Below are 11,868 nucleotides of genomic sequence, written 5' to 3'. Positions count from 1 at the left end.
CAGAGCCGTGGCCGCTGTGGCCGAGCGGTTCTAGGCGTTTCCATCTGGAACCGCGCGACCGCTATGGTTGTAGGTTCGAATCCTGCCTCGTGCATGGATGCGTGTTATGTCCTTAAGTTAGTTAGGTTTAAGTAGTTCTAAGTTCTAGGGGACTGATGACTTCAGATGTAAAGTCCCATAGTGCTCAGAGCCATTTGAACTATTTGATAAGGCAGCGACCACTAACTGTAGGTCTCGGCGGTGGCATTTCGCTCGACCGGCGGATGGCGGCCGGCGCCGGTGAGTCTGCAGGGATGCAACGCCGCCCTCCGGTGGACTCCCGCGCCGTGCCTTGCGCCGGCTGGAACGGCTGCCGCTGCCGCGTTTTTGGGTGTCGCCGCAAGAAGTGAACTCGGCGCGCCGGCGATTTTTAGTCGGTACCGGCAGCTGAGCGGCTCTTCGTCCCGTGGTTTCTTACACGCGCCCTACTTCTGACTGCCAGTTCCTTTCCTTACTGCCGGCACGCTTGCGCCAGTGTGCTCCTGCTATACAGTTGCCTCTGAGATCTCTCGCGCGCAAAAAGATAGCAACGGTTTTGTAACAGTGTGGCGGGACAATGCCCGAGAGGGGCAGCGGTGGAGTCTCGGATAGAGAGGAATAACGCTGGACCAGAGATTCCAAACAAAAGTCTAGAGACGAGTATGCCACGGAATGTGGAGCAGGGAGGGGACGCTTGACCGAAACCTTCTCCACCTCCTACCCCCGTCCCCACCTGAGGCCAGCTGCCCACAGCGGTACTTTCGCGAGACTGGGTGAGCTACTGGTATAAATACCGAGCGACGGGCAGAGTTCGGCATCAGTCGCAGCTCCACAGCGCCGACAAGCCCTCTCTTCCCTCTCTCTTCCTCCTCACTGCCGCCTTACGTTTCGTGAGAGTCCGCTCTTGGTAAGTTCAGTTCTCCGTAGAAAATAATCTCTATAATGCGTGGAGTAACATGAAGAGCAAGTATGTCTACGTGTCGCACTACAATGTTAACGTGTGTCCGTATGTGTCAAGTGGAAAGATCTTCTCGTCTGCACATTTACGTTCGCAGTATACTTCAGTTTAACATATAGTGCTCAAGACCTTCATAATCAGCCGAGACTACTAGGCAACTAAGGGACGATAGATTAAAGCGTGATGTAGTGTTTACGTCTTTAAATGATTGTGGGGACGACAGGCATTTACTTTGGAATGTGGCATAAAATATTTTGTAGAGTCATTTTCAACGTAGTAAAAATGTAACAATTTATTTGGTCATGACGTTGTACAGAAATAGAAGCAGTGTCAATTATTACTGGCCATGGCCATTCTCGCCCTTTAAGTTCATGTGGCTTCCAGTCGGGACTTCAGCTGCTAGATACTTTACTCCCGAGAAAAGATAACTACATAATCTCCTACGATTTTTCAAATTAGCTGTGTTCATTGCTTTTCGTCTATTTGCGATCAATTTCTAAGCTTTAAAGCTTCATCCTCAGGTACTTTAGCTTGGTAAGTGATCTCGTGTACTGCCGCAAGTACACAGCTTATAATGATTGGCCATCATTGTCACATAAGCATCCCCTGACGTTGTTACATAGATAACCTTCAGGAACGATATTCGAAAGTCTCTCCAACCAGTTTTATAATATTTGGATTGTTGAGAGAAACCTGCCAAAGCTAACTGTAGCTGTGACAGCCTCGATAGTTGTAACAGCATCTATGACTTATTCTGAGTCGACAACAAAATGTCACCAAGGGAAATTCTGTATGCTGTCGGCACATAAATTAGATACCTTCAAATGCCCTTAGTCATCTAAGCCACATTTCTGTCTTGGTTCTATCTTCCTGTGCGAGTCATTAACGATACCTCTACTCATAGCCCATATTGTATAAGGCAATTTTAAGTTAAGATATTTTCTAATGTAAATCATGAACTGATACTTTGCAGATCCTTGCTACATACAGACTAGCAACAAGATGAAGACCACAGGTGTCATCGCTCTAGTCTGTTTCGGTAAGTGGGAAGAACAGAGTCATAATTTTTGCAATTACATTTCTATGTCACACAATGTTCCTTATTCGATATTGTTTGCTTACGTCAACAGCCGTCGCCTTGTGCGAGGCAGCTCCTTCAGAAATTGCTGCAGGAGAAGTCAGGGTGAGTATCACAGCGTCACATGCTACATATTTAGTCTAGTTTCGTAAGACTATATCCAATGACAGTCCTTTTACGAGTGTGCCGCCACGTAGAAACGATATCATCTGCTTCTGCAAAATCCTAGGAGCACTGTGCACCCGTCGCTGAAGTTACTCAGTAGAGAACGAAAATCATTTCAGTTAGTATCAAGAGTTAAGACGAAATAAAGATTTAAAATTCTCTAGTTCATAAACTTCTTGATTCTAGATTCACGTAAAATTGGATTCTTGAGAGGTGTGGCATTTAATGCAGCTTTTTCAGTTTTTAATAGGGTAGGATTTGGTAACATAAAAACGAATTTGCAACACTCATCTCGTTTGACGTCAGTTCAGAGAAAAGTATTCATTTGTAATTCCTAAGGTTGCAGTTTTAGTTGCCGTTTCAGTTTCTGTAATTTAAAACAAATTGATATCATTAGAGCCATTGTTCCTGTAATAGGCCATCTTAAAGTTCTGTGTCGCAACTTATTGCATGTAGGCAGATCCACGTTGCCAGAGTTTTCGTGACTCGAGCGTGTTCAATTCCTCCAGAAGCAGTAAACTGGGAATCGGCACGTCCGACGTGGAACTCGCCACACCAACGAGCGTTGAGTTGTGCTGTCTTGTGATCGGTCATGTTCTCTTGTATGTTGCTCATGTATTGTGCCGTGGAAAAATTAAGTATAGCTAAACTCAAAGCATGTAGAAAACATTCTATTTTTAAACACGAGCTGTTATTAGCTGACGGGCCAAAATTCAAAATAATTTTTAACGACATAAAGGAGTTTAAATATTTCGTTACACTAAGGCAAAGTAGTATACTGGTTTCATCGTATTTCAGAGCCTAGGTGGGACTCAGCGAAACTGTTAGGTTTCTATGACTATATGTCTGATTGAAGGTAAAGCGTCATAACTTATTATTAGGAACTAAAAATTGCGCCTGAAGGTAGTAGTTGTATTCAGGCTCCTTATACATAGCTAAGAAATTCAACATATTCTCGCGAAGAGTAACATAGATACAGAAACCAGTTACAATACGAAAAAGAAAGAAGTAATGTGAAACAGTGACTATAGATGTTGGCGTTGCGATTAGGTATGATGATATAGAACTACAATCTAGAACAATGTTTACATATTTGTACCACTTAGTGTTCTGAGAGATAGTGTTGCGTAATTATCATGGCAATAGTTGGTTTATAACAGCTTAAGAGGACAATGTATAGTAATGCTGCTAAGTTCATTGACATGCATCGTATCTGATATTAAGAAGTTGACAACACATCATGTACCTCCACTTCAAAGGTTACGCTATGTATGATGATAAAGTGACAAAACCCGTGTAACGTCTAGATTTTTTCCAATTTACATGTAGACTTCGAACCTTTGTCCATACCTAGAGTGGTTCTCCGAATTCTAAATAGTGAGACCCATACATGTTATTCTTCCTCACACTGATATGGCAGACGTAACAGTTTTTATTGTGATGTAAACTGATAACGCCCAAGGAGACGAAACTGGCTAATTGCCAAATAGTATGATAAAGTACAAAATGGGCTTACATATTGTGTGGCATTCGCTATTTTTATTTCAAAAGAACATGTTTCGGTCAATGTCGCCCATCTTCAGATGATACGTTGTAGTTAGAGAATAACCACTAGAAAAGCGACAATCAGATAACTGTCATATATGATCGACATACACGACCGTGAACTGATACTCGGTAATTACGAAATATGATCTGAAAGTGGGCGATATTGCCCGAAACCGATCGTTTTGAAATGGAAACAGCCTTCGACAGAGAGAAAAAAAAAGCTTATTTCGTGTATATGGCGATCGCAGATAATTCCCTGTGACAAATCTGCCCAGCTTTGGTAAAATAAGGAGTTTATTGCAAAACAAAAGGAGCAAGTGTTACGAATTAGCAGCCTTGGAGCCATACACGCAAAACTTCCTTTAAGAGACGTTACTGGTATTCTATGCCGTAGACTTGAGTCAGTGTTTCACTTTACAGACGAGCAGAAATGTCCGAGTGCGTCGAGGCGTTGCTCTACTCAACAGGCCATTTGTTGAGGAGACCAAAGTACTCCCACTACCTGTATTCCAGTACATTTATTCCACCCGTACGTTCCTCTGCTACGACCTGCCCACCACAAGTGCCTGTTTCCCCGTGTCACCTCGTCGAACTTACCTCATTGCCTCCACACCCCCACCTCGTGTCCTGGTAACGCGCCGCCACTCGATGCTGCTGCCGCTTCCAGTGCCTGTGGCCGCTGACGGGTATCGCCCACAGGTGAAGCGCGACCACGGCGACGGCGGTGACGGCGGCTTCGAGTACGGTGGCTTCGGCGCGGCTTCGGGCCACCACGGCTTCGCCGGCGGCTTCGGCGGCGGCCACGGCGGCGGCCACGGCGGACACGGACACAGCATCGGCGCCGGACTCGTCTCGATCGCGCAGGGAGCCGTCGACGCGGCCAGGAACGCCGTCTCCAACCAGCACGAGGCGGCGGGGCAGGCCGCCTTCCAGGCCAAGAACCAGCTGGCGCAGAACGCCGCCGCCGCCGCCGCCACCGCGCAGGCCGCCCTCGCCGGCAAGCAGGTGCGTCCAGCCCAGAGTTGAACGTGAAGCACGTAGTGCAGCAACTTCATCCACTCGTCACTAGTCCAGGCTTTTCACGCGGGTATTGCAGGTGAACATGTACTCACTCTGAGTCTTCAACAGCTGTGTCCCTTATGAAGAAGACATCACAAGTTGCTGCATCTGGCCGGCCGGAGTGGCCGAGCGGTTCTAGGCGCTACAGTCTGGAACCGCGCGACCGCTACGGTCGCAAGTTCGAATCCTGCCTCGGGCATGGATGTGTGTGATGTCCTTAGGTTAGTTAGGTTTAAGTAGTTCTAAGTTCTAGGGGACTGATGACCTCAGCAGTTAAGTCCCATAGTGCTCAGAGCCATTTGAACCATTTTGAACCTGCATCTGTTGACAGCACTTTTCTACTCTCTGGAGATAACCACAGTAGACTGCTTGGCTATTGTCAGTGAGTGCTGCAATCATTTTTAGAGCTTTCGTGTTACATTGTATTTATGACAATAACTGTGTGCTACTCGTGATCACCAATTTCAAAGTAATGATACACAGCTGAAACGGAATAGAATACACTTTCACTGTAGGCCACCACCAGCAGATTGACACCATCGCTTCGTGTCTTTCCGTACTAGAGTCTCTGTTCTAAAAACCAGCCAATCAGATGCCAGAAGAGATGATAGAGGGATGATCTCGCCATGCATTCGGGGACAAGACAACGTAATTCTCAGTTGTTTCAGAATGTCCGCCACACACATCTAATCCATGATTACGACACATCATGTGTCGGCATCTTGAATTCATCCCATATTGTAGAACACTAATGTCTCGAGTTTTTTGGCTATAATGTTTCCTCAGTAATCAACCTCACATTTGAGGTGTGGCAGAACTAAGGAGGAGGCCAAGTTGCTAAAATCATAACAACAGTTTCAGCTGTCTTGGTTGGTACCCTTCATCAGAGTAACAAAACTTTTATAATACTCAGCATAATTCTACCAGCTAAATGTACCAAGCCACAGCAGTTTCTGTATCATGGAAAAATGTCGTAAATTACGAAAGTGTAACTTGTAACTTAGTTTCAAGTCACTATGGCGACACTTCAAGAAATGAAAGGCAGGAAGATTATGGTTTACACTTCTGTCAGTCATTAGAGAAGTAGCACAAGCTGGGATTGGAGATGAAAGGATATTGGTCTTGTGAATTTCAGAGATAGTTTTCTGTTTTGGAGCAGAATTTCCATCACGGTGTGGGAAAGTAACTGAATCTGCATTACACCAAAATCAGCTTTGTTTTCCTATGAGACATTTCTGTAAATTATTTCAAGAAAACATGCCTGTCCCTTCACTGAATTATTATAATTTTTGTAAATAGTTTCATAAACTGAGGAGCCACAGTGGTGAGACACTGGAATCTTCTTGGGAAGGACAGTTCATATCGTTGCCCGTCCATCAAAACTTAAGTTTTTCATGATTTCACTAATTGGTTTAAGGTGAGCGCTAGTTCTCTTCTTCAAAGCGAGACAGCCGATCTCTACCGAGCGAGGTGGCGCAGTGGTTAGCACACTGGACTCGCATTCGGACGACAGTTCAAACCCGCGTCCGACCATCCTGAATAGATTTTCCGCGATTCCTCTAAATCTCTTCAGGCAAATGCCAGGATGGTTCCTTTGAAAGGGTATGGCCCAATACTCCCATAATCCGATGGAACCGATGACCTCGCAGTTTGGTTGCCTCCCCCGAACCAACCAATCAACCGATCTCTCTCGCAAATTCAAGTTTGTGATCAGCCTCTAATGTCATTGCAGATGGGATGTTTAGACTTATGTTGGTTACATTTTTCTTGCAAAGTGTCTCATACATTTTAAGCTGGACTAGGAGAGAGGAAAAGGAAGGATGACATTGCTGATCTGACAGAGTTAATCTGTCGGGAAGTTTCTTTAGGGTGTACTTTCTGGCACGCAATGGGGTGACACGATGGTCTCGTTTTTGGTGAACAGGTGATAGTGGCTAACCTGTCATCTTCAGAGTGAGACGCGCGGGATTAGCCGTGCGGTCTAGGGCGCTGCAGTCACGGATTGTGGTGCTGGTCCCAGCGGAGGTTCGAGTCCTCCCTCGGGCGAGGGTGTGTGTGTTTGTCCTTAGGATAATTTAGGTTAAGTAGTGTGTAAGCTTAGGGACTGATGACCTTAGCAGATAAGTCCCACAAGATTTCACACACATTTGAACATTTTTCAGAGTGAGACAGCCGAACTCCACCGAGCGAGGTGGCGCAGTGGTAGGCACACTGGACTAGCATTCGGGAGGACGACAATTCAAACCCGTGTCCGGTCATCGCGATTTAGAATTTCCGCGATTCCTCTAAATCTCTTCAGGCAAATGCCAGGATGGTTCAGTTAAAAGAGTGTGGCTGACTTCCTTCTCAGTCCTTCCCTAATCCGGTGGAACCGATGACCTCGCTGTTTGGTCGCCTCCCCCACCAGTCAACAGTTCTCTCTCGCAAATTCGAGTTTGTGCTCAGTCTCTAATGGCAATGTAGATAGGATGTTTACCACTTTTATTGGTTACGTTTTTCTTGCAAAGTGTCTCATGGATTTCAAGTTGGACTGGGAGACAGGAAATAGGGAAGGATGACATTGCTGATCTGACAGGTTTAATCTGTCGGGAAGTTTCTTTAGAGTGTAGTGCCTGGCACGCAGTTGGGTAACACGATGGTGTCGTGTGTGGTGAACAGGTGATCGTGGCTAACCTGGAGCAGCAGACGCGCGACACGCACGCCCAGGTGGAGTCGGAGCTGCTGCAGCTGGAGCAGGCGCAGCGCGCCGCCACGGCCGCCTCTCAGGCCGCCGCCCAGGCGCAGCACCAGGTGCGCGCCGTCACCGCCGCCCTCAACGCCGCCCAGGCCGCGGCAGACCAGGCGCAGCGCGCTCAGCAGGAGGCCCAGGTGAGCGCACCACGTGACACACTCTCATGAAACACGGCGACCCCCCAACAGACTTACCAAACTTCAGCTGCTCTCTGGTTGGATGCAGCAGTCCCTAATACTCTTTCTCTCTGAAGAAGAGAAATTTGTTAACATCGAGCATAGATTTAAGTGTCAGGAAGTCGTTTCTGAAAATATTTGTATGGAGTGTAGCCATGTATGGAAGTGAAACATGGACGGTAAATAGTTTGGACAAGAAGAGAATAGAAGCTTTCGAAATGTGGTGCTACAGAAGAATGCTGATGGGTAGATCACATAACTAATTAGGAGGTATTGAATAGGATTGGGGAGAAGAGGAGTTTGTGGCACAACTTGACTAGAAGAAAGGACCGGTTGGTAGGACATGTTCTGAGGCATCAGGGGATCACAAATTTAGCATTGGAGGGCAGCGTGGAGGGTAAAAATCGTAGAGGGAGACCAAGAGATGAATACACTAAGCAAATTCAGAAGGATGTAAGTTGCAGTAAGTACTGGGAGATGAAGAAGCTTGCACAGGATAGAGTAGCATGGAGAGCTGCAGCAAACCAGTCTCCGAAATGAAGACCACAACAACAACAATTGTAGAACTACTGTAGCCTACTTTCACTTGAACCCATTTACTATAGTCAAGTCTTGGAATTCCTCTACACATCTTACCCACAGTCTTACCTTCAGAATTAACGATTGATTCATGCCTTGGCATGGTCAGTCCCTCTTCGTTAGTTATTCAACCTACACATCTAATCTCCTACAATCTTCTGTAGGAAGAATGCATAAGTTACACGTGTTCTTGGGAGCGAGCTATTGTTGCAATTTTGTTATATTGGAAGCCACGATTGCTTGATATGAACTGACCAGTTTGGGCAGTTATCTGAAGATGATTGCCAGTTACTGTCAAACTAGTCACGAAATAAACTATTTCACATCAAGTGATCTTGGCTTCTAATATCACGAATTAGAATACATAAGATTAGTTTGGCTGGATAAATAACGAAGAGATACTGAGCAAAGCCAAAGTAAACGGAAATTTATGGCACACACTTCTTATCTGTATGGCTTATACTTCACATTTTTCTTCTATATTAGGCTACACTTCAGTCAAATACTAACATAGATAGCCTAAGAACTAAATTTTAATTCAGTGTTAACCTGCTTCTGGAAAGTGTTTCTCGTTATTGCCAATCTGCATTTTATATTCTCTAGATTTCTGGCGCCATCAGTTACTTTGATACCTAAACAGCGAACCTCGCCTACAAATTTTAACCTATTTTCCTCACAATCACCTGACTTTATTCAACTACGTTCATTTTATTTTCGTTGATGTTAATCTTAACCTGGTTACATGTCACTATTAAGTCTGTTCAACTAACCTTCCAAATCCTCTGCAGCCTCTGACAGGTTTACGATAGTCTCCCTACTGCTGTGATTCTTTGCTGGTAGCTGATGTGACATTTAATTTTTATTCCATCCTTATTATCTACGATTACTAGTAGGATTTTGCTGAAGTGTGATACTTGCAACAGGTATCATTCAGGCTTCTGAAGCCAGTACTGCTAGCTATGCAATACCAACTATTCTCTGTGCTTCTTTATCAGCACAAATGTCTCCTGACATCTGTCTTTCTTGCATGCTCACTGCAATTCCTGCATTCTGTCCTTTACGTCTACTTCTGTTTCACTTCTGGAAGTCTCCACAGCCACTTATTCTGAGGAACTCTATAACCATTCATATGTACCATATGGCCATAGAATTCCAATAGCCCTTATTCTATTTTTCTGCAAGTGTATCTTTTACATTACTTGCCTGATATCTTCGTTCATTAATATACCTGTTATTAAAGTTGTGCAACAGCTTCTGTAATGCATGACTTGCATCGTGTAGAATCTTTGTTTCAGTTTCTTTGCTACTGGCCAGACTTCTGTCACATATGTCTCAGTGATTCCCACAGAGCTCCCGTATAGACACTTCTTTGCAGCTTGGGACATTCTGTATTTCCATTGTACTCGAAATAGCTTCTTAATTACAATAATTTATTTCCGAATGTTCTTCTGTACACCTTGATCATCTCTTCCATCCAATATAAGTTTCACACCCTATTAATTGTATGAGATTCTTTTTAGTCTTACTCCTACCCATTATGTTACATCAGCATTTATGTACGTACACTTCGTGATCAAGCTGTTCTAGAGGGTGGAACACCCGAATAGAGCCGTGGGGGTTCTGGGTTCAGTTCTGGGCAGTGGTGTGGATTCTTTTTTCGTCCAATCCGTCCGAGACAGCCACAGCTTCACTCAGCCTGCTGTCGAAATGAGTACCGTGGGTTTTTCGCTAGGGATAAAAGGCAGGCAGGGCGAGGGACCCACCAACCTTCCACCTTCCAGTACTGTGGCAAATGAAAAGGCTGCATTCTATCTGATAGTCCAGTGAAGTGCTTGCATCGCAGAGTTTAACTTTCATCACTCTTAGCGTTCCCCGCGCTCCCAAGTATTCTAAACTCGTGACATATCTCCTTCTACATCAGCTGCAATCAGTTAGGCATTTGCAAACAGTACACTATACTTGCTGATCCATACTTTGACATTCCTTTCTAAAGTTTTCAAAGGTGCTATCAATATATATTTCGAGCACCGTGAGACGTATGTATCAACCTTGTCCCAACCCATTTGTTAACTCCATTTCCTTACATATTTCGATTTATGTTTAGAGTCCTTACCAAGCTTTTACTGAACTGTCTTCCTTAGCTCCCAGTACGTTTGTAGCCATGCGGGATTAGCCGAGCGGTATAGGGCGCTGCAGTCATGGACTGTGCGGCTGGTCCCGGGCATGGGTGTGTTTGCCCTTAGGATAATTTAGCTTATGTAGTGTGTAAGCTTAGGGACTGATGACCTTAGCAGTTAAGTCCCATAAGATTTCACACACATTTGAACATTTTTCTTGAGTACGTTTGTAATTGTCACACTGTCATAAGAGTTCTTGGAGTTAATAAATACAATATGCCCATCTATTACGTAACTGAAAGGTGGAGGGGGGACAAAGGAAAAGAAAGGGAAGGAACTAATGATACCAGCGGCATTGGGACAATGCGGAATCAGCGGCGATGAATGAATACCTGGGTCCTCCAGCTTACTATGCGGCTGGATTAACCACTGTGCTACCTGCACACAGTGCTCATGGCAAATGTGCAGACAATCTTGCCACCTCTCGCAGCTGACCCACACTCCAACCTAATGGTACCTATCTGCTGTCCACATCCATGCCTTTCTAGGTCGCTACTTTAAGATTCCTGCTGATCCCACACTGAAGGTTACGGATTCTTCGTCCATCTGGGCAAATTACGTGGGGATCTGTTCCATAAGCTGTAACTTCCCTTGCTTTACGTTGACACGTTGGTAATGTGTGGCCGCAGGGCGAGCTGGCCTCGCAGTCCAACATGGTGGCGGCGGCGCGCACGCGCCTGGGCCAGGTGGAGGGCCAGCTGCGCGACGCGCGCGCCGACCTGGAGGCGACGCAGCAGGCGGCGCTGCACGCGGCGGCCGCGGCCCAGGCTGCGCAGGCGAACGCCAACAAGCACGCGCACGGCCTGCACGCCGGCTTCCACGGCGACGGCGGCGCCGGCGCCGGCTTCGGCGGCGGCTACCACTACTAGCCGGCGCCGCTGCGCGGGGTCCTCACGCTGGCCGGCTTCTGCGCGCTCGCCGCCGCCGCCTTCCTGCTCGTCTGGCTCCTGGTGCTCGGGACGCGCCTGCTCGCAGCGCGGGACGGCGGAGGAGCGGCCTCTGCATAAGGATCTGAAGACCTCAGAGCCAGTTGCCAGTAACTTCGTATCCTGTAACTTATTTTATTTCCGAAGCTTTCCGCTCTATAATGCCTTACTGCTCGCTTACTGTCTTTCCACCTCTGTCTGCCTCTCAGCTTGTGAGGGCCGTCGCGCGCATACTGCTTCTGATCCACTGTGAAGAAAGGCGATTACGTTGAAACGTATGTCGCAGTTTCTTACAGATAATTTTTATACTATTAATTATTATCTTATATGTTTTTATATGTTTTGTATCAACAACACATTGAAGAAAGTGTAAACTTTTGTGAATAAAAGTCATACATACGTTAAATCCGTCTTTCTTTTTGAACAATATCGGTGCAAACCTCAACCTTCGAG

General features: G+C 45.9%; 1 protein-coding gene across 1 annotated transcript; it reads left to right on the top strand.

The window, feature by feature from the left end:
• The first annotated feature begins 837 nt into the window (after positions 1-837).
• LOC124613115 (glycine, alanine and asparagine-rich protein-like) lies at positions 838-11,821 on the top strand. The gene is made up of 6 exons (XM_047141726.1): positions 838-925; positions 1,950-2,015; positions 2,107-2,159; positions 4,467-4,772; positions 7,485-7,694; positions 11,119-11,821. Exons 2-6 carry the CDS (start codon positions 1,979-1,981, stop codon positions 11,356-11,358), a joined length of 846 nt encoding a protein of 281 aa, XP_046997682.1. The 5' UTR covers positions 838-925; positions 1,950-1,978; the 3' UTR covers positions 11,359-11,821.
• Positions 11,822-11,868: the final 47 nt, after the last annotated feature.

Source organism: Schistocerca americana, chromosome 4 (genome assembly GCF_021461395.2).
Source record: "Schistocerca americana isolate TAMUIC-IGC-003095 chromosome 4, iqSchAmer2.1, whole genome shotgun sequence".
Taxonomy (NCBI): domain Eukaryota; kingdom Metazoa; phylum Arthropoda; class Insecta; order Orthoptera; family Acrididae; genus Schistocerca; species Schistocerca americana.
Note: the sequence above shows the minus strand (reverse complement) of the source record. Positions and strands in the feature narration are given on the sequence as shown.

Bases quoted from the DNA above. Each gene is read 5' to 3' on its own strand.
- LOC124613115 (XM_047141726.1), top strand. From the start codon at position 1,979: ATGAAGACCACAGGTGTCATCGCTCTAGTCTGTTTCG. The intron at 2,160-4,466 runs GTGAGTATCACA...TATCGCCCACAG, and splicing joins TTGCTGCAGGAGAAGTCAGG to GTGAAGCGCGACCACGGCGA. The intron at 7,695-11,118 runs GTGAGCGCACCA...GTGTGGCCGCAG, and splicing joins GCGCTCAGCAGGAGGCCCAG to GGCGAGCTGGCCTCGCAGTC.